The sequence below is a fragment of the Channa argus genome, chromosome 13, assembly GCF_033026475.1.
Source record: "Channa argus isolate prfri chromosome 13, Channa argus male v1.0, whole genome shotgun sequence".
NCBI classification, from domain to species: domain Eukaryota; kingdom Metazoa; phylum Chordata; class Actinopteri; order Anabantiformes; family Channidae; genus Channa; species Channa argus.
In genome coordinates, this window is record NC_090209.1 from 9314050 (window position 1) to 9337581 (window position 23532).

Here is a 23532-nt window from a genome sequence, read left to right on the forward strand (position 1 = left end):
ACTTTAAACCTTAATTCAATATCCTACAGTGAAATAGAGAACGTGCCCATTATTGTTACGAGTCAGGGTTGCAGCGAGTGGGTCTTGATAATTATTAGTGGCATAAGTCACCATTTAAACATGCATGAATGAGAAATTACAACAATGTGGGGTGCAATTACCTCTCCCAAATCAGTGCATGTCAGATGACATTATCTTGCAGGCAGAGAGGCTTTACTGAACTGAGGATTTCTCGCCCCAGAAGAGTAAGGACAGGTCAACTACTGTGGGGGGGGACAGACCATTTGGTCTCTGTCTGCAAAACACAGACATCTCTCTGGAGTGAGGTATTTAATGATTTATATTGTTTTACTCAGATTATTTTTTTTAAGTGCACAATTTGCTGAAAGTGCACAATTCATAAAAGAAAACAGTATATGGAGTTGTTAAAATGACAAGAGGGAAAAAATATTTCTCATGTGGTAAGTGCCAAAATCGCCCAGTGTATTGCAACAGACATCTTACTACAGGTGGCCATGGGTAACGGCACATTACGTAATCTTTGTCATTTGTACAACATCTGTGGATGAAAGACTTAATTCCTTTGATGGTGATTTTGCTTGTCTCCTGATCTGAGAGTCAGCAGCTGATTTGTGTTTCTTGGTTGCGTTTAGGCTCCACGGGGCAGGGCTGCACCGAGAGTGACAACAGCCTTCCTGGGGATTAGCCAGCTTCACTTAGCTAATGTGTCCAGGTTTTTAATGATCATATGAACTTGCGTTCAGTGGTCCTGCGTCACACTTGGGCCTCCTGTAGTGATATGACCTGCATGGTCAGAGGAAAGCGTTTTCTATACTAACAATGGGGCCACTGACTTATCTCTGTCATTGATTAGTCAAGGGAGACCCTGTCACAAAGTGGCCAGTGGCCCTTGTGCCTGTTTGGTCAGCCTATTCACGGACTGAGGCAGCTTTTGTCTAGGGTGAGTTCTGCAAAAGTGAGCCACTATAGCACACATTCAATCACACCAATAATGTTTTCTGTGAAATGATACAGACCTTTTTAAAGTATTTAACATAAATATGTTAAAATATACTGTTTGCAACTTGAGGCTTATTTTTACTTACTGTATATTCGTTAGGGTCTCATTCATTTCACTTGACTTTCCTCAGCCAGTCTGTGTTTGAGTTACAGCCACACCTAAAATTAGGGTTTCACACAGACGAAAACAACAGGTGGAAAACACTATCCAACAATGCATTGATTCAATTTCAATCGTGTAAACAACAAGGCAATACTATATATAAAAGTTTACTCTGTTGGCAAAGAGAATAATTGAGAAATATTTAAAAGTTAAAACTCATTCAAATTCAGTAGACATTTGTAGTATAATTGACCTGCCAAAAAGCTGTGTTGACAAACCTCCCAGACATCATGTAATGATTATATGAGCTTCATTTATCTGTGAGACTTGTTGCATAGGAGGAAACGTCCAATTTTCAACTGTGAACACAATATGTTGAAATACAAACAACAGTGAAGATTCTTATTACAAAACTAGGTGGTCAGAGCCACCCTTATATCTCTGGTATCATCATAGAGTCTCTCAAATACTTTTACACAGTCTCCAAAGTAAAACTGGGATCATCACATGTTTTTCTACCATTTAGTTGACTCTGACGTCTGTGTCGTGTCAGTGTCATTTCTTGTATTTTACATAATCGTAAGAAAGAGGAACATACATCATTTCGAAAGCTGTAAAACGAAAAAAAAAAAATTCTGTGAAAGATTGATCCGCCCTCCCCAGAAAAACAGGAGCGAGGGCGCTCCCAGCCTCCAAATTCAGAGTCAGGACATAAACTTTACGCACAGCTTTCCCTCAGGGGCACAGCAGCACTGCAGGATCACACACTGCAAGGTAGGCAACGTGACTTTTATTAAAACTCTCGGTCACTGCACGATTTGCCACATTGAGCAACTGAGATTTTCACTTAATCCCAGGGAGGCAAATATCTGGATTATAGGCGTTGTGATCAGAATGCTCGTATTTTGATAGTCCGATATGGATTTGAGAGTGAATTTCAGGTCAGTCAACGCGGGGAGTGAAATGAGCGCCGAGCTCCAAACGTCCGTCCTTATTACGACTGTGAAGTTCAAACTCTGAAGTCACCTCCGAGGCTGAGGCTCATCCAGCACGCTAAAATTATAAAGAAATGTTTGACTACCAAAATGTGCATTTTACTTTAAAATGTCTCATTTTCTGTAGTTAATTATGTCATTAAAATATCAAATTTTATAAAATATTCAAGCACCGATGTTTTAGCGTGAGTTGGCGTAATGTAAGATGTGAACAAGGATGAAGGTCGGGTTTGGCTCCTGAGATAGGCAGACAACATAAAATGCTTTGTAAGACATTTCCTGGACTGAACAAAAAGCCCCAAATACCGAATTCTTACACAAAAAGCAGCTCCATCATGGTCTTAAAAGGTACAATCATACATGTATGAGTTTCACTCTCACTCCATCACTTCTCCTTATCACCCAGTGGCCTATTCCCTTGTTACATTTTCCTTTCACTGCCTAATGTTACATAGTTTGGATTTTGGGACTGTTGGGGGTGATTCAACTAGCAGAAAGACAGTACGATGTAGGAAGATCATTTTGTGCACACAGCACACAAAGAGATCACTGATTCTCAAAATGGAGCTGCAGTGTATTTTGTGTTGGAATGAAGACAGAGGTACACATGCTATATTTATTTTGTTGACCTCTAGGCCACTTTGGTTGGCTCTCAATTTTATTTTACTGCATATTTCTTTTGGCTGGAAATAAATTCCCAATATCACTGCATAATTAGGTAGAGTCACTTGAAATGAATTTAATTAGTTAGGTCTGTTTTTTGGTTGTTTTTCTTAACAAGAAGAAGCAGAAGATGTAATTTGTGAACAGCCGCTTCTGCTCTGCTAAGATTGTATCCCAAGGACATGGAGTTTTGGGGCATTTAGGGGAAAAGTGATAATAAATTAGGCTGTGGAAAGACTGGCACTCAGTACAGGAGGAAATGTCTAAAGACAACTTTGTCATGCAAAACACTGAATAGATGGTTCATTTGGAACCCGATCTGTCACACGGGACTTGCTATTGGCACAAATATCAACAGTGAGGAGAAACAGGAAAGGTCAAACTGAAAACACCTGGTTTACAATATGGTCTCAGATTTGAATTCACATCACTTACACACAGGATCAAGTCTGTCACATTGTGACTTTCTGCTGCCATTCTGTTTCTGCACCATATCGGACACAAAGAAAACCCTCAGAAATATCATTAAATGCATTCAGCTGTACTGTAGTTTAACTTACTTAACACTTGCCGTATGATAATAGTACTGCTGTCCCTGAGAGCATAGTTTGCTGAAACAATTTATGCTCCGCTGGCTTATATAGACAGATATTAAAAATGGACTCAACTGACGGTATTTTAGTATGCACAGCATCCCCACTATTTTCTAGGGAAGCAGACAATTTTATGAGAATGCACATGCTGCAAATTGAAATCCCAGATAAGCACTTATCTGGGCACCACAATCAACACACTGTTTTTCTATGGCAAAGTATAACATTGTCATAGAGGGGAGGTGTTGTTATTTCATTACTGTTTTTTCAACAACTTCCAATTTGAGTTGGGTTGTTATTGCACATTTTTCCCTCAGTCAACCTTACCTTTGGCCAGATTTCCATAAGCAATCAAATATAAACCAATCCATCCCCTGATGTGCCAAAAAATGCAATAGTGTACATTTGGTAGGTTGTTGAACTAAGACAGACAGGCTATTTAGTTAAAACTTGTTGTTGTTAACGAGTGTGAAAACAAACCAAAAATAAATAAAACAGTGATTATTATCAAGATGGATGCCTGGCAACTTTTATTGTCTAAATACAACTTTAACCACTGTTTATGTTCACAGGCTAAAAGACACAAAATTAGGTCTCATCTGGAATAAACTCGGATCTGAAGAGGAGCTTACTTTGAAGAGCTGACTTCCTGGTGTACATTTCATTCAAAATGAACTTTCACAGGGCAAGCCTGTTTTTATGCTGGGTGAGTCTTTGCGTGGACATCTGTCTAAGCCAGAACGACTGCACTGGTGTGGACTGTCCCGTTTTGCTGAACTGCATCGAAACAGTTTTAGAGACGGGTGCCTGCTGTCCCTCCTGTATACAGAAGGGCTGCACCTGTGAGGGTTACCAGTACTATGACTGCATCCAAAAAGGCTTTCGGCATGGGAAAGTCCCACAGGGGGAATCTTACTTTGTGGATTTTGGAAGCACTAAATGCTCATGTCCCCAGGGAGGAGGGAAGATAAGTTGTCGTTTCATTCCATGTGCTGAAATTCCCCCCACTTGCATTGAAGTTATACAACCTGCAGATGGATGTCCACAATGTGGGCGAATCGGATGTACCCATGGCAACAAGAAGTATGAGGCAGGACACTCCTTTCAGATCGACACATGCCAAGTTTGCCACTGTCCAAACGAAGGTGGTAAGTTAATGTGCTCACATATCCCTGGTTGTGACCTTAGTGGTGTTAATAAACCCATGTGGGTAACCACTGAGAACAACAATCCTTTGAGAGACTTCAGCAGCCGTCATGACAGTCCTGTAGAGCCATTTTCCAAACTGACACCGGGAAACACTCTACCACTGTATAAGCAGGATCCACCCAGTTTTGGCACAGAGGATTATGACTATACACTAGCAGAGCCAACATCTTCCACTATCCAAGATCTGGCCCAGTCAATGGAATCTACTCCAGTACCGCCAGCTTACGCAGAGTCAAGCTCCACTTCCTTCAGCTCACATTATGACAGGAGACATGAGCTAAAAGAGCCAAAAAAGGGCCCAAACTCAGTAAAGAGAAGAGAGGGTGAGAACACACAAAGCATAGACCCAACCTATACGGGAACTCAGAGCGAAACCTCAACATTGCTAACAACTACATCCACACAAAGAGTGACCACGGAGGAAATTGGTGAACGGACCATAACACAGAACAGTGACAAAATCAAAGCGATGCAGGACACTATAAAAGATTCAGCATACACTGCCCATGACAGCAAGGTGGCCAAGCATTTTGGCCATCACAAGCATAGTCCAGAGACACCCACTGGAAGTCATGGCATCTCCCATTCTGTTGGGCACGGGGAACAAGAAAAGGCCTCGATGGAGCACAGGCAGCTCAGGCAAGAAGAGCAGTTTTCCACGAAACAGTTCAGACCCACCAACTCAACTCCAGCCAAGATAAGAGAGAATGGTGAGCAGCTTCAAAGACAACATCAAACCCAGTACAACTCTCAACTAGAAGACACAGAAGGTTAGTTTGTACATCCTAAAGAGCTTTACATCATTTGGACCTGAGCAGCAGGATCCTAACTCTTTTTTTTGTACAAAGCGATTGAAAACAGTCCAAACTAAATCCACTAAACAGAAAATGTTTTGATTCATTCAACACGTAAATACATTGTTTGGCTCTTACTTTTGCAGAACACATCTTCCTTTTTCTCCTCTCACATCCTGTCTTTTGAGAAACAATTCATAATCACTCTATTCATGCTGGCAGTTGTCCAGGAAAAACAATTGTCCATGGAGAGTCTGTTTTCCCTAGATAGCATTTATCTACCTTATAGAGAAGAGAAAACAACTATACTTAGTCTGTATTAATTTTCATTCATTCAATGAAGGAATACTATATTTATTTCTCTAGTGGTTTGTAAATAGTGATTATTACTGAACCTGGTATAATATTTACACATTTATGCATCTATTACAGTGATCAGCCACAACAATAAAACCCCTAGGTGGTTTTATTGTTGTGTGTATAGCTGCTAAATCCTGTAAGTGCAGTTGAAATTGTAATAAATCTCCCTACTTGGCACTGGTGAATTTACTGGCTCTGTACCTCCTGGGTTTTTCATGTGGTTATCACCATTTTTCCAAATAGATCCGCCTCCTTTAAGGCGTGTAGACCAATCTGCGATAGAAAGCAGACCATGAAGTGACTGCTAGGATGTCAGAAAGATGACTTACACTGCACAGGAAAATATGAGAAAATACATCATGTCTTCTTTGTTTTATTATAAGAGTTCCCTTAAAATATAGTACGAAAGACCTGTCAGGACTTTTGTGACCTATCAGCACCTGACTCTAGGTACGCTTAGTGCATGCATGTATACTGTATGTTAGGTGTTTCTGTGGGAGTGAACTCAGCTGTACCTGTCAAATCTATTTACCAATACAGAGTTGGAAAATCTAAGTAAATAAATTCCCCATTTGTTGCCATTATGGAATTTGTTACAGAATGTAATAGCTGTAAGTCTGGGTACAATACGAAGCTGTGTGTGCATGCTGAACCAATTGAGAAGCTTGTGTATTTGCTTTGACAGACATCCTATTCACACCATGCATAAATGAAATAGGATGAATTCCAGCTATTCAGTAGTAAATTATAGCTTCATGGAAGCAGGTTTGAGTAGGATGTATATTTTTTCCAGGAATAAGAAGCTTGAACTAGTCTGGCTTCCCAGTGTAAGGGTTCACTGGTGAAGGTCCTTGGACTAAAAGAAGACTTCCAAAGCAGTGACATGTTCGAGCACAGACAGGAACATTTCACCTGATAAGGGCTTTGACTAATGCCTATTATCAGTGCTATTAGCTGAGGATGCCAAAGTTATTTGGAGAGGAAAAGAGAAATCAGGAATAAGGAACAGGCTCATGGCCATTTTTCACTAAACATAAATGGGGTGCTTTGCTGTGGAACATGGTCCAAGACAAATGTTTTTCTTTTTTCTTTCAGTCAATAACTCGTGCTCGTTTGTCCACCCTCTTTCCAAGCAGCCGCAATGCTCAGAAGGGGGATGGGATCGTTTAGCCTTTTCTGGTGCTGGGCTGGACCTGGTTTAGGATTTCTTGTAGGGTTCTACCTGTGAGCAGCATAATACCCATGTGATGAATGAGACCACTGTTGTTGCTTGATTGCCAGACACTACACACGGCTCCCACGTGAGCTGTGGTGATTACCGTCTACTGTCTGAGGCTGCTGGTTTCCAAATCTCCCCAGCAGATCACCTCATCTGAAGCATAACTCCACACACGCTGCTGTCAGTAACTTCCCCTTCTGCTTTACTAAAGACCAGACATTGTATCAACTTAATTAGAATAAGACATGGGCGGAAGTTGGTGTAACCCATGGGTGAAGCATGGGAACCAGCTCAAGCACTTAGTCTCGGTAGGACAGTCACAACATGCTGCATATGGGAGTGGGATTAACAGATGTATAATTTTCCTTAGGATGAAAAGGAGGGTGAATTCTAGAGCTGGCCATATGAGAGTGCATTTCTTCTGCACGAAAATCAGTTTTAAGCAGATAACACTGGTTAATCTAGGGTGCCTTCCAGGTCATTTCCAGGAAATTTGGTCTCCTTTCCACAACATGTACTTACTGAAAAACCACCTGATCCACATGTCACCCATGCATATAAAAAAAAAAGATGTCACCTCCAGAAATAGGAAACCACGCATTAAAGAGACCCGCTGTGTAAGTAAAGAGAGATTGTGGATAAATTGTAACACAATAACAGATCTTTGTCCTGCACTGTAGCACAAAAGTGCAGCTCTACACAAATGTTTTCAGTCTTAGAATACAAAAAGTCATTCATCTTTTCTCCTCCAAATATGAACTACAAGTTCCTTGTGAAATCTTATACTTATGCTTCGCTGATGTAATGATTTCTAATGGGACTCATTAAACTTGTTATGTAATATTTTTGCTCAGTATTATTTTTGTCCATCAGATCCTAAATCGGGATTTGGACAGGTTTCCTCTGGCAAGAAATGAGTGATTTTCCTTTGTTCTGCTTTGCGAACACCCTGGAATATATCAGACATAATAAGGCAAAGGGAAACAGGCTCAAATTACAGGACTGTGGAGAATAATTGGTCTGATGTGTCGAGCAGAAAACCATTTTAACCAAATTATTATTCAAAAAGAGTTTCTAATGCTGACGTTACATAGGAGAAACATTAAAAAATACCATGTGTCTATGTAAGCTGTAAATTATAAATGCACCCTTACTTACAAGTAAGTAATGGTTTAATTGGAATTGAGGTAACGGTGGAAGACCAGCAAAGACACAGGCAAGCCCTCTGGGCTGGCATTAATTAACTATAACCCCAATTAATTGCAAAACCTGAATTACATGATGGTTGGCTTAAAATCCTTGGAGGATTAAGCCATAAGTTGTCAAGTATTGAAATCTGAATTGGCTGTTCTGGAAATGAAGTCATGATAATAGCAGGAGCACCCTCCCTGTATCTGTACATTACAGCCAGCTGTTGTTGGACAGTGATTATGTGTTGCAGAAGACACAATATCTCTGAAGGTGCTCATGTTAAAGGTGAGAAGTATATTGTGTCACTCCCTCCAGGCAAACACCCATACAGAGGTACACAGACACAGACATGCTTTTAAGCTTTTATCATCAATCATCTGACATGTTCAACCACATACATTTGGATGTCGGGGGACCCATGGCATGTGCTGTTATTCACATTGTTGGTCCTTTTCTCTACACCTGTATTGTAAATCACTGCAACGTCCACAAAAAAGAAGACATGTGAGCCTTGATAAGTGGCAGTAACTACTTTATGAAACCTCCAGACATGTTGAAAGTTGCCCAGCTCTATATTTGTTGTGGTGTGATGTCACAAGTTTTGGATTTGGACACAAGAAAATCATGTGGTGCTAATGCTGGTCTGTTAGATGGATACAATGACAGGTCAGGAACAGAGAGAGATCCTCCTTCTCCACCATTTAAGTGCAAATTTAGATATCCATTGTGCAAGCACAATAAATCAACTTAGCTTCTTCCTGCACAGCACAGAGCAATAAAATAGGTTTAATTAGAAGGTATATCCAAAAAAACAGGAGGAGACCTGCTTGGTACGAATCACATACTGTATAGCTCAGCTAAAATTGTTTATCGCTCATCCACGAAACATGATCTCCTTCTAAAGTCATTTCTTGTGCTACATTTTCTGTAAACATGAACTGTATATAGCTGTGTATGTTGTACATCCCATATTCTGGATGAAAACATAAAAATCTGTGTAATCTTTAAGATAAGTGAACTGATTCCACCTGAGTAAGAAGCAAAATCTTTATATGTTTAGAATTAAACATTTGTCAGCATAGGGAATATTTAATGCTCCACAGCTCACTGTGAATCCAGCTCGATAGTCGCAAATCAGTCTGAGTGGTTTTAATGTAGTGGCTGATTGGTGTGTATTTCCTAACTAGATAATGTGTTTTTGCTCTGTTGGTTGTCTGAGCCAATTTAAATGAAGTGCTAATGTGTTATTCTTTCACTGTGCTCCAGCTCTGAACATAAAAGGTCAGTTTTACTTTGAATGTAATTTTAAAGAGTCTGGGGTTTCATCCTGCACCCTGCCAGTGAAAGTGAGACCAAAGTCAAGGAGTCTTGAAAAGAAAAACACAGATTGTAGTTGCTATTCTCAGCAGGTAGTCACCAAAACCAGCTCTAAGTCTATTTCTATTAGACAAGTGATGCACAACCTCCTTCCCCAAACATCCTGTAACCAGATGTCACAGCAGATCACTGATGGATTTCTCTGATGGTAATATTAACCATGTTCCAGCTGAACTCTCATGTTGCCTATTATTTCATGTGATTTCTCTGAAGCACTGGCTAGACTGAGTGGAATTAATCTGAAAATGGGTGTTTGTTTTTCATTACAGTGTCTGCCAAGGAGTTTGTAAAGACCTGCTGTGAGACAGGGGAGAAGTGGGCTTCAACTAATGGTCACTGCAGCAGCATGGAGCCACCTACAAAAGATAGGCACTCCATCTGCTGGTAAGACCAATATTAAACACCTCTTGACATCATTTATCTTTCGACACGCAGTAAATTATCTTAAACAGTCTTCTGTGGAAAGCTAGATGAGCATTGATCAGTGGGCTTATCAACACCGTGAGTTTGAAGATAGATTAGTATAGTGGCATTATTAAAAGCTGCAAAAGAAATAATGAAAAATCAAGGGTCACATTTAGTCATTGTGAATATCAATCACGTTTAAGTTTACTTTTTGTTGCAAACAGTGAATAGGCCTCGGATATTTGACTGCTAAATTAATAATACTTTAAGTTCAATTTCTAATTACATTTATCAAAACTTAGCAGCACTCATGAGAGGAATAGTCAGCCCACTGTTTCACTGTAGTTAAAACACTTCTGCACTTCTTTGTTGTGTGTGTCTTTCTCTGCCAGGACTGCCCAACAACAGTGCTGCCACGGCTCCCTCACAGAAAGTCGATGTATAGCTGGAATTAATGCAGCCAGAACAGAACGTATGTGTGAAGATGATGCCGCCGATAAATGTGGGAATGATTTCTACAAGGCAAGTGAACAGATACCACAGCAAAGGGCAAACACAGTTCACTGAGTTCAAAGCTAAACTTGATGACACTGTAAACTTCAAATGAAAGCCCATTACAGTCTTAATTAGCAATTGACAATGACATTACAGTTGAATACCCAGTAAACACCTGTGTGCAGTGTTTGAGCATCTTTACGCTAGAGGATTGCTACTGAGGTGCCAATATTTAATTAACTTATTTAATTTAGGCGAAAAAAATTGAGGGCAACTGAAGATTTCCACAGTCCTAAGGCTTTGCTATCTTCAAAGCAGACCTCAGCATTTAAAATGTGAGATGTCAATTGTTTGGTCTCTCTAGATTGTAGATACATGACCTAATAATTGCTCTTGTAAAACAGTAGATGTGGTCAACAGAGGTCTTTTTAGGGAGGTCAATTCATAATGTCCTCAAAACTGTTTTGTTTTTGAGCTGATTACCAAAGCCATGTATTTGCCATCTGACCTGTGTGTTAATTGATACTTACTCACCTACTCAGAGGCCCTTGAGCAGCAAGCAGCCATCATGGACTCAGTCCTGCACTACAGCTGTAATATATTGGCTTTCGCTACCTTTCTGTGGGGCGTCTGTAGATTTAGTGACATTATGCCATCTTCAGCCACACTACATCACAGCATCCATTTCCTTAGTTTTATGTTTCACCATGGCCCATGCACTCACAGTGGTAATGTGTCTGAGGAGCTGGGAGCAAGTATGAAGTTGCTCTAAATTAAGACTTGTAACTATCAAAGTCGGGCTAATGGTGCTGTGAGGCTTTTTTTTATGACATGGCTACTGTGTGCTTTGAGTTAAATTCTAAAATCATGACAATGACATGCAAGTATTCAGCAAGGAATGTTTACCATATTCTCCATCATAGTGCGCTTAGTGTGCTAACATCTGCTAATAAGCAGCAAATGCAAGGAATAAATTGCAGTGAAACTAAATTATTGGACAAAGTGGTTTTAAAATTTTCTTCAAAGTACAGCAGCTACTCTATATACGTACTGCCTGTACCTGTGTAAAAACCCACAGTGTGACCCACAGGAGTGCTGTGGCTGCTGTTCACTGGGGCTGCAGTTTCGCAGTGAGGGACACAGCTGCGAAGCTCACCAGTACCTGGGCTTCCAGTGCAGACACATCTTTCTATCCTGCTGTAAGGGGGAGGAATGGCGGGCTGAGAGTCAAGCCGACTGGCACGTTGTCAGAGAGAAGCCTGCTCTCAACCCCACTCCACCACCAGAAAAAGGTATTTTCGACAAATATTCGCACACACAAATACACACCCTTGAACTCTATTTATCATGCCGCAGGAGGAGATAGTGTTGGGTGAGGGAATGTAATACACACTGGTTGGCTGCCAGGGAAACATACTGATTCAAACCAAAGACAATCTATTTTCTTTACACTAGCTGTTAAAAGGAAGCATTGTAGTACCATTCGTGAAAAATGGTCCACCTCAAAGGTCTCCCAAAACAAAGTATAATAGCCTGGTTCACCCCTGCACTGTAATTCTAAGAAATGTAATACCTGTTTGCCTACCTAGCATTGTATTGACTTCTGTTTCAATAGACCACTCTGCTGTTAGGATTTCTCTTGTACTGATTTAGTCTCTCTGTTTAAAAAGAAAATGGAATCCTGTGAGGTACAGGTTGTGCTTGTTTTCAGTCATCAGACAACCTGCATTAGGATTTGTATCTACTTTTATGGCTACTTAGTCAGTTGATTTATATTTCTACATTGTGCCAAACACTTCCCATCCAACATTAAATTAAACACACTGCTGTGTGTGAAACATACAGCCAGACTCATTTTGTTAGCACAAATACAATGCAAAATGCATCAATCATTGTATTTCTCTAATTTCAATTTCACTGGTTCCTTTTGTACATCTCGTTCTCCTGCATTCGTATTTTAATGAACCCGTCAAGGGAAGGGTGTTGCCAACTTGTTAAGGATATGCATGATATGGTATGTGGCCATGGTCCTGTATATTTATCCCTGTAAAAATAAACATTGCAATGAAAACACACAAGAAAAAAAGGAATTGCCCTTATCTTTCTGGCTATTTTGCCTTTGCTTTAATTTGTTTATAACAGAGGTTTTCCTTTAGAGAGATAAAGCTTCTTTTATGTGGTTATTCATGTACAGCAATTATACAGTTTTATGGACTGTGAGAACATCAGCCACTCTCTATGTGTCCTGTAGTATCGGACAGCCCATATGCTAAAGAGGCCTTCTCCATTGGTGAGGAGCGGGATAGGGAGAACACAGTGGAGGGTCCTCTTGAGGTGGAGGACATGGATGAGTGCCTGATATATGAGGACAACATCTGCCACCACAGATGTGTCAACACACCCGGCTCTTTCCACTGTGAGTGCTTCCCTGGGTATGTGCTGCAAGAGGATGCTTTCACTTGTGCACAAGGTAAAGTGAAGACCGCCAATCTTACTTTGTTACACAGTGCTAACAGGAAGGTGACTCTCTTTGCCACTTGTTCTTTGAGATATGATTTACAGTCCAAAGTCCTGTCAGGAAGACCCCATTTGTAGCAGTTTGTCTGCACAATCACAGTGTATTATTTTCCTGGTCTTTGTGGTCCTTCCTGTCTGCAAGGCCTGATATTGCCTAATAATAGTCAAATAGTCTAATCACATGCTAACATCCTTTTCCTGGACTGCCACTAGTGTTCAACTGTCACATTTCTGCTTTTATCAAAAAGCTTTTTAGCTGCATGAAAAAACTATACAAAAACATCTTTGAACTAACTTCTAGGTTATGCCTTATGACATTTTTGTATGTATTGTACGAGACTTTAATCAACAGTGGCTTTCACCAACACAAGTCTGTCTACAAGCCTGTCTCAACAAGATACTAATGCCAGAGCTCTTAGCAAATTACAGTGATGGGATGGGGTGCACTAATAAAACCAAATGTTTGTCTGCAGGCAATGTTTTCTTTCCTGTCTCACCTGCACTACCATTACAACTTTCATCTTTAGCTATGAGCCTTATATCATTGGAGAAGGTGCAGGAATTGCACAAGTGTTAAGTCTCTAACTAAGAGCCCAATAGATGTAAAGGTGAAATTACTGGTTCCCCTATAATTCATCACTCCTGAGATCCTTCATGTTCTTGCAGAGACAGCAGGTGAAGAGAACACACTGAATGAGGATGACAGAGCAGCAGGGGAGGCCACCTCGCCCCTTACGCCTCCCTCCCAGCCCCTCGTCCCACTCAATCCCTGCGAAGGTGAGAAACCTACAGTGTAGCTTAATGAGGGAAGAACGAGTGGCAGGCCTGACAGCTCACAATGAGCACTTTCACCCATCCTTACATCTCAGTTAAACTGAAGCATGCATGCTAATGTAGTTCCATATTCTTAGAGAAAAAGCACCAACTGCTGTAGATTGACTTGTTATTATTTCAAACGAACCCTTTCCATAAAACACAATTGTGCTGCAAATGTCAAACACAAATGGTGAGATAGTATCAAAGGTTAGGTTGTTTTCAGCGTCCGCCACTCGTTCCCACAACTTCTCTGTATTATAATCTGTGCAGGCTTCGCACTTTATTTCTGTTGTTTGGTTTCCATGACACTAGGGTGGAGGTCCACCACATGGTGGGCCAAACCTTGGAAATGTATCACAACCACCTCAGAGACCATCATGTGGCGAGGAAATTAGCAAATGGCAAAACAATTACAGTATTCTGTCTCCCAAACAGAGTTTACAAAGCTTTTCTCTGTGTCACTGTAAACACTGGTATTGTATGTACATTACCAGTACAGTATATTTCATTTGACCTCATTGGATAGTGTTATCTGCAGGAAACAACCCCTGTGAGCAGCACTGCACCCCAGTGGGTGGAAGGCCACAATGCTCCTGTTTTCCAGGATTCTCGCTTAGGGCTGATGGACATTCATGTGAAGGTAAGAAAATTGTTTTTATATCACACCAGGGTAACATGAAGACATTGTGTGCAATCCTACAAATGAAAAATGGAAATAATTTCAGTCCTCAGTTCAGCTTTCTTCTATAACCAGAGGTGATGGTTCCAGTTGGGAGGAGTTTCTTGGCAATGTCTGCCACTGATCTGTTCCTTTCTCTCATCAACACCTGTAGATTTTCAGAGGAGAGACAGTACATCTTTAATCCCATTTACTCTAAGTAACACCCTTTGATAGCAACCGATAAAGGAGAAATTCTTTACACCTTCTCATGAGCTGAGTCTAATGGGGATTATACCAACTGTCCATGCACCATCACAACACATCCCACAGACTGCACACGTTTTATACACTTCACTTTATTTTCACGCCTGTCAGGATGTTGGTGGGTGGTGTGTTTTATCATGATATCATCACAACTACCGTTCAACATGTCTAAGCCGTCTCCCCGATGATATTTCTTTGAGTTAGGTCATAACCACTGGTCTGTCTCCTGCTTGACAGCAGCAAACTCTGGCAGTGACACTGAGAGCGGCTCAGGGTGGTGGCAAATTTCTCATTGTGTAGATGTTGTACCCAGTGGCATTGCCCCTAATCTCTCCCCCAGAGATGTGTCTGACCTGTCTGTTTTATCTGATTCTAACTGCTGACTGCTAGACACAGGCCACAGCTCAGTTGACTTTGTTGTATTTTTTTTTTTACATCTCCTTGTCTTCTCTTTTGACAGAAGCAAGTTCTACTTTGCAATTTTTGTTATGACACTTTTTCTCTTCCCTGACACATTTGTCTTTGATTCTTTTCTTAAACATCCAGACATAAATGAGTGTTTCTCCGCCCATGCCTGCCAGTTGAATGGACGCTGTGTGAATACTGCAGGGAGTTATACCTGTCAGAGAGTGATCACCTGTCCCCCGGGATACCAGATAAACAATGACATTTGTGAAGGTAAAAAACACAACTTATCAGCACTATTAATCATCAGACCGATATTTGTATTTGTGATGCTTCATGTTCACAATGTAAGGAAAACACATTGCTTATGCAAACAAATACTTTCACCAACTATGTGAGTAAATTTTGATTATTTTTTTATCCTTCATATGCAGTGACGATGTAATTTCATGTGTGGCCACACACAAAAGAAAGAATAAAAAAATGATGACTGCAGCGAACTGTTTTCGTACCATTTGCTTGCTGTTAACTGTCAGCATGTAGAGTTGCCTGGCACGGTGCCCAACGTTGAGACGCAATAGTAAAACTCCCTGTACAGTATGTCTCATTATTTCTATGCACCATAAATCGAGCCTGTGTAGAGGTCTCATTCATAAAGCAGCTGTGGTGTTCAGGAAGAATGCCCTCTTAGATGAGCTTTAGATGTGCTATTTGCCACTGCAGATGGGTTTCTGTTGGCTCAGCCAAGAAGACTCAGCTAATCTGCAGCTCCTTGTGAACTTAAAGAATGTTCAATCAGGCAAAGTGAGCATTTTAGAAGAAAGTATGTGTAATATTAAGCCTCAAAATAGCTGCCACTTTAGTACATCGGCATACAGTAAGTGGAGAGAGAGAAATAAAGCTTTGGGATGTGGCACCTATTGCCTATTCATGGCTTATTAAGAGACTGTAATGAAAGTGTCCTCTTGACTTGATAAAAAAAAGTCACCACACAGGGAAAAACTGAACTGTGCTCTCTTCATTCTCTCATCAGGATCACTCGCTTAAGACCACAAATACGTTTGCAATCTTGCAACAACACTGTCATAGTTTTTTTTAATATAGTGTGTTGGAGGATCCTGAAAAAAATGTTACCTCTTTTTTCTTCTTTCATTGTTATTAAGTCAAACTGGAATGTACACGTGTTAAACATACAGTCAAAATCAGATGAATCTACTCTCTCCATCAATAGTAATTCCCCTTAATCTAATTCAGTAACATGTCTGCTTTTTCCAGGTGAAAGGACAAAATCATTTGTAGTGCGAATTTACCCAAATATATATATATATATATATATTATTAAGTAAAATAAAGATACATACAGCCTACAGATAATCGTATGCCACTTCCTGTTCCTGTTTCTCAAAATCAATATAGATGTGATTTTTTTTTCAAAATCAGTATAATCTCTGGATCAGGAAAAAAAGATACTTGCGTAAATGTTTTCTATTCATAAAAACAGTCAGCAAGGTTTAAGTTGTTAAAGTTTTACATGCAGCAATTGAACTCTTTGAGCTTCTTAGGTTCACTGTGTTGCTTTAATTTGCTGGGGAGGGGGGGTCACAGCCAATCTCTCACATAATTATCCTGCTTCTTGGTTTTCTGTCTCTCTATCTCCTTTGGTGTTAAACTCGCTCAGCCCTTGTTAAATCCACCAGGCTTCTGTCAAGGAGCAAGATGCTCAATCACTATATACTGCTAAGAGACGTGAGACCTCCCCTGTAAACACATACAGCAATTACATCAGTGAAACACAGACACACACACATATACACAGATACAGTATGCACCCCATTTTGTGGTCTTTGGGCAGTGATTTCCCTCCAGTATTGGTTTATGGCAACAGAGATGGAAGGCAGACAGACAGAAGGCAGATGCCTGAATAATAGTAGAGGTTTGGGGGGATACACTGCAATGTCAAACTCACACAGTGCACAGGCAGACCACTGCATGAGGCTTTGGCTGTTTTGACTCATTAAATGTCAATAATAACTGAATTGACATTCAGATCATTCTGCTGTGACAAAATTAATAAGCATAGATAAGATTCCTAAATTGTTATAAAAATGTTTTACTCTTCATTTACCTCTCTAGTACTGACAGCCAGTGCTTTATGAGAAATGAACAAAATTAAAAAGCAGTACCTGTACAATCTCCCATTTGACCACAGTACCATCCAGTGGTGCAACGTGGTAAAGCATGTACACGACTAGCAGCCTGCACTGTGGTTAACACAAAGTAGATTATTAGAGGGAAACTAATAATGTTTGTTTTTTGCTTTGTTTCCTCTTAATAATTTATTCACTTGTCATTCTCATTATTTATCCTCTCCCACAGATATCAATGAGTGTTTGCAGAGGAGCCATAACTGTGGGCTTGGCTTTGAGTGTGTGAATACAGAAGGCTCCTTTAGGTGCAATCCCAAAGCTCGCTGTTCTGTGGGATTTAACCTGGATGCACAAGGCAACTGTATAGGTAAAGTCAATAAGTTTCCTACTGAGATGATTAGACAACATCCATTGTTTGCAGATGAGTCGAAGACTGAGCGAATGGGCCAATTAAGTTCACTTGATTCTTGTTAAAATTGTGGACATTTATAAAGGAAACATAAGTGTTTTTAATAAAAAAAATGTCAATGAGCATTAGTACCTGTTATTTTGTAAGTCTTCAGTTTTACAGTCTAAATAGTAATAAGCCAACAAGAGTCTTTAACTTTATTTAATTAATTACAGCTTTATTTATCTCTGGCAAGGTACAGAAACACATATTGTAGCGATAAAAGTAAGAATAAAAAAATTCAAAAGTAATCCTAAAAACTATATATATATATATATATATATATATATATAGAGAGAGAGAGAGAGAGAGAGAGAGAGGGAGAGGGAATTGGTAATGCAAGTAAAACATATCTAAACACTAACCTGAAAGAATAAGACCAAGGATCTAAAATGATACACAGGTAGTGAGACTTTACAAAAGCATAGAAGCATGAAATAGTTTTGCACAACAGTCTGTATTATTGTTGTTTTTAGAGATTCCATATCTTGTTCCCAAACATAGATAAGTCAGCCAGGGCAGGTACACAAAAAGACATTTCCCCACAGGTGAATCATAGTCTGTGTAGGCACATGGTTGTACAACACGCAGGTGAATCAGCAGAGCTACAGTGACAGAGGGGTTAAATGCCACACAGACAGGAGATCAGAGGGGTTGCTGTTAGGGGCTGCAGAGGGGTGGATAAAAGCCAATGCTCTGTCGTCCTCCATTACAAACTGATGTTGTGGAATTAGCCCCCAGGGGCAGGAACTGCAGCATGTCGAGGCAACCAACAACACTGTAAAAGGTGTGTAAATGAAATGCTCTGTAAAATGTAAAAAAGCTGAGAAAAGACTCACAAACAACAAAGTTATCCAGGCGAATACAACAGTGATGTGTGTTTGCTTTGATATCGCAGTGCGGCTAAAGAGCAGCCCTCTGGGTCCTCTTGCCTGGCCTTTGTGCCTTTGGGGTCTTAGCTTCTCTTCTGTCTTTCTTCACCTTTATCTCACTCCCTTTCTCTCTCTTTGTACCAGACATTGATGAGTGTGGTACTCTGGCCCCACCATGTAGCCCGGGATTTAACTGCATCAACACAGCAGGATCCTACATGTGCCAGAGGAAGATAATATGTAGCCGTGGCTATCATGCCAGTCCCGATGGATCCAGATGTGTTGGTAAGATTTGTGGTCAATTATACAAGTGAAGTATGTGTAATCAAATTTGATATATAGACTTGAGGACATTGTGAGACAAAACAGTGGTGCAAGCTAGAGAGAACTGAGTGTAGTTTGCATAAATTCAAACACTAACATCAAAAAATAGCATTGACATAAAAATAGCAATAACATTTGTATTGTTTTTGTATTGACTTTTACAGTTCATTACTCTTCCTTTGTGTCTTGTAGATGTGGACGAGTGTCAGAGCAGTCTGCATCGATGTGGAGAGGGGCAGCAGTGCACCAATCTGCCCGGTTCCTATCGCTGTGAATGTCAGAGAGGATATCAATATGACTCATTCAGGAGAATGTGTGTAGGTATGTCGGCCATTGCATATATCACTAGAAATCAACTTGTTAGGTTTTATAAAATAAGTTTTCAGTTTGCCCTACTGTGCCTTAGATTTTTTTTTTTTTGCCCATTCTATTCGTTCTTTCCTTTTGTACTTCATCACCCTCACTGAACAACCACCCCACTTCTTTGTCTGCTCACTCTGCTGCTTCTGTCTTCTGTGGTGGAAGAGATGCGTCTGTTTTCTAGCTTCTGCTGCTGGCTGCTGCAGTAGCCACTGGGCTACAGATCACATCCCCTGCTGCATGTGACTGTGTTCGACCCCTGCTGCTACTGCTGTTCCTTCTGTTTGTGATTCACTGTGTTGTGACTCTCATGACAATGGAGTCTAGTGTTTAGACTGTCAGCAGGCAGCTGTTCTCTTGACATCAAACTCTTATTGACATACGCACAAACACGCACAGGAATCCACACGTACGGGGTCGTTTAGGGCAACAAACTTGAACACGCTTGGTTGCACATGTGCACTTGCACACATGGGTGAAAGCACACAAATGCAATAAAGCTTACAGAGCTATGATGACACTGCTTCTTCCTCTTAGATGTAAACGAGTGTTGGCGCTACCCAGGCCGTCTGTGTGCCCAGACCTGTGAGAACACCCCGGGCTCCTATCAATGCTCATGTACCACTGGTTTCCGCTTATCCGGTGATGGCAAGAACTGCGAAGGTGTGTATTAATGTACGCCTTGCATGTGTGTGTGTGTGTGTGTGTGTGTGTGTGCATGCACCCATGTGAGCGTGTTGATGCACGTCGTCGTATGTTTTTGTGAATTTGCAGATGAAAATATGCCTGTGTTTCTATGAGTTTGTTGGCTTGTGTGTGCAGAAAAGTTGCAGGTTCATGAACTGAGCTGATGTGAAAACTGGTCACTGCAAAGCATATTGTTGAACTTGCACAGCACTTAAAGATATCAGTACAGTATGTCATACTGCCTTTTGTGTCGTGCCTACGGGCACGAAACAGTAAAAACATAATTGACTCAATAACAGCATCTTTTGTATAGGTTAGAATAACAACAGTAAAAATCCTTTGATCAAGTGAATTGTGACAGTAATGAGCTCTAACCTCTAATCTCCAGATGTGAATGAGTGTTTGGCCACCCCATGCAGTCAGGAGTGTGCCAACATCTACGGTTCCTACCAGTGCTACTGCAGACAGGGCTACTACCTGAGGGAGGATGGGCACACCTGTGATGGTGCGGCACGCTCTGTTACACATTACAAGCACCATATTTATAACTGGCTTTTATGCTTTCACAAGTTGATGAGACACTTTTACATGGTTTTCTTCCTTGTGGTTCTTCTCCTTGTCACTCAGACATTGATGAGTGTTCGCAAAGCATTGGGCACCTCTGCACCTATAGGTGTGTGAACGTTCCAGGTAGTTACCAGTGTGCTTGTCCTGAATATGGCTACACCATGTCTCCAAATGGACGCTCCTGCAGAGGTGAATACACTCCCCCCTACAAAACAACACAAGAAACATATGCACTTAGTGAGCTTTGGTCTCAAATAGATGTAAAAAATGCCTCGGCGCCCATTTAACTCTACATAAAGTGTATGGCAATAGATACACTCAGATAAATGTAATTGGTACTTTTACAGTGGCTCAGTAATTACACAGTCCACAAAACTTCAATGGCCTAAAGTTTTTGTCTTGCTAATTTTAATTTTTTACTTGAGCAAATTTTCCCCACAAGGTCCAGTTTTTATCTTACATGTTTCTGCAATGAGGCTTTTCCTGTTCAATCATCCTGTGACAACACACTTCCTCCTCTCCAGGCAGTAAACCAGCCCTTGTGTATTAACTGTGTGTTTTAGATATTGATGAGTGTGCCACAGGGACCAATAACTGCTCTCTAGCTGAGACTTGCTATAATATCCAAGGAGGGTACCGCTGTCTTTCTCTAGACTGTCCACAGAACTACCGCAAAGTGTCTGACACGTAAGTAATGACATCGGTTTAACATAGACATGTTCACTGTGATCTTTTAAGGTTAAAAAACTAGGTGTAGGTTAGGAAGGGTTGTAATTTAGCCCTCAGAGACTTCATTGTGGTCAACCGTTGGAAAATATAGCTTTGCGTGTTTGCCTTTGTACAGAGAAGTCATTGTGTTTAGAGGATTTTCCTATGTTGAAAATCTCTAAAACTACTAGAACCTCTCTAACCTTTCCTGTGCCCCATGAAGGCGCTGTGAGCGAATCAGCTGTCCCAACTATCTCGAGTGTCAAAACTCTCCTCAGAGAATCACCTACTACTATCTAAGCTTCCAGTCCAACATCATCGTCCCTGCTCAGATCTTCCGTATTGGACCTTCCCCTGCCTACTCCGGAGACAACGTTATTGTGAGCATCACAAAGGGGAATGAGGAAAACTACTTCAGCACCAGGAAGCTGAATGCTTACACCGGTGCTGTGTATTTGCACAGGCAGGTTGAGGGTCCAAAGGATTTCCTGATTAATGTAGAGATGAAGCTATGGAGACAGGGGACATTTACCACTTTCCACGCCAGGATCTATGTCTTCATCACACCCAGTTCACTCTAACTGTTGGAGCTGATCTGTGGCCACTATGGACCTTAATACAGCTCATAGAACTTGTCATATCTCTATTTAATAATGTCAAAAGATATACCACTTTATGTCACGAGTTTGGAAAGTTTATTTTTGTGTATTTGCAGTTAAAATAACATTACTGTAAGAGTCGTGGAGTGAAACCAGTTCCTTTTTTTTTTTTGCTCTTGAATAGCAAATGAACATGCCACTAATTTTAATGGCAGAGAAAAGCAATTCACTCTTCAGTATTTTTTAAAAAGGTCAATAGCTGCAGTGGATCAATTAATATCTGAATGTAAACAATACATTTGGAGATACAAGGTTATGTGGGATACGGCAAAATATCAGCCACAAGATTTGAGTGAAATATTTAAAAGCCTTTGGAACCTCCTTCAAAAAGGGGTTTTTCCTGATATCTAAAAAAAATTCTTACATGATAGCAGACAACCAGCATCTGCCAGCTTTCATACATATGTATCTCAACTCTTTCTGCTCCTATGTATCGTCGCGTTATTAGTAATGTGAGAACACTGTGGTAAATGCAAATAAGTGTCTTGTAATCTTTCCATCACTGTCCCTAGAAGATATGTCTCCTTTCTCTTAGCCTTTATTAATGTTTTAATTTGTCTTTAAAATATTTGGAAAACTAATTTAATATTGCTCTCTTTGGTGTTTTTTTTTTGTATCCCTTTAACAACACAAATTATGGATGGATGTATCATATTTTTATGCAAAAGTCATAAGATTCAACGTATTTTAGTAAAATATTAAAGAAAACATTTCTGTGGTTTGGAGAGTATTGTGTAATCATATTTATTAGGAGGGATATTGTTTGTTCAGGAGTGTGAGGGGTGTGTTTTTGTGTTATAAGCATTCCTCAGTAATTTCCAAACTTGTTGGATTATGCACCAGTTCTTGCTAATACACTGTATGTAGTGAATATTATTCCTCTTTGAAGTTGTTAAAGTATATAATCCATTCTTGTCAGGGCATGTCACACTGTAAATATCCATACCTATTTACACACCTGTTCACACCTTGCACGTGAACTCAACCTCAGCATCGTCCATCAACACATGCCTGTTTGACAAATGCACATTTTACGATGACTGATTTTTTGTTTTGACATCTGAAATAAAACCATTATAGTCTTCTTATACTTACATGCATCATCTTATAAACTCTTAAAAGTTTATCTCCATTTATTGCAGTTTGCAAAACAGAAAGCGTTACACTCCCCTCTACAGGATGAATGCAGCCCTACATCCCCAAATTGAACCATTTTCGCCCCCAAGGCAGCCGGAACATGTTATAAAAGAAAACAATTTTTAAAAACATAAATAGAGGTTCATTAAGACAGCTCCCTAAGATGCCTTTGAACCAATTAAACTTCAAAAATATAATAAAGCAAGGAGTTAAGTTGGTTCGGTTTTTAATCGACTTCTCTTCAAGCTATAAAGCAGTCAGCTGTCACTGTTCAGAGTTCAATGAACGTCCTGGACCTTCTGTAATCATAGGAAAGGGTGTGTTTGTGTCTCTGTGACAGCTGTATTAACACATGCTGCACATCAAAACAGAGCTGCTTCCCAGTTTTCTGTTCTCTCGGATGAGTTATACTGTCAAAGGTCATTTCAACAAAAGAGACTGATTTCAGTGGTTCTTACTTTATATTTATTCCCTTACTCTGTGCTTATTGAAAATGATAATCGCGGGTTAGTGCGAAAAGTGTCAAGGAAACAATC

At 40.3% G+C, this 23532-nt stretch overlaps 1 protein-coding gene across 3 annotated transcripts; it reads left to right on the plus strand.

The window, feature by feature from the left end:
* Window positions 1-1749: 1749 nt before the first annotated feature.
* Window positions 1750-22943, plus strand: LOC137139976 (fibulin-2-like). Of its 3 annotated transcripts, none has more exons than XM_067527951.1 (17): window positions 1750-1897; window positions 3947-5353; window positions 9794-9908; window positions 10322-10451; window positions 11515-11716; window positions 12676-12894; window positions 13608-13718; window positions 14284-14397; window positions 15229-15360; window positions 17464-17601; window positions 18699-18839; window positions 19071-19199; window positions 19776-19901; window positions 20314-20430; window positions 20553-20681; window positions 21056-21179; window positions 21424-22943. In XM_067527951.1, exons 2-17 carry the CDS (start codon window positions 4045-4047, stop codon window positions 21779-21781), a joined length of 3594 nt encoding a protein of 1197 aa, XP_067384052.1. In that variant the 5' UTR covers window positions 1750-1897; window positions 3947-4044; the 3' UTR covers window positions 21782-22943. The 3 variants fall into 3 exon arrangements, with proteins under 3 accessions (XP_067384052.1, XP_067384053.1, XP_067384054.1); XM_067527952.1 differs by having other exon boundaries at window positions 14296-14397; XM_067527953.1 differs by having other exon boundaries at window positions 3947-5293.
* Window positions 22944-23532: the final 589 nt, after the last annotated feature.

Coding starts and splice junctions, on each gene's coding strand:
- LOC137139976 (XM_067527951.1), top strand. CDS start 4,045: ATGAACTTTCACAGGGCAAGCCTGTTTTTATGCTGGGTGAGTCTTTGC. Junction 10,452..11,514: donor GTGGGAATGATTTCTACAAG/GCAAGTGAACAG, acceptor TGTGACCCACAG/GAGTGCTGTGGCTGCTGTTC. Junction 14,398..15,228: donor TGATGGACATTCATGTGAAG/GTAAGAAAATTG, acceptor TTAAACATCCAG/ACATAAATGAGTGTTTCTCC.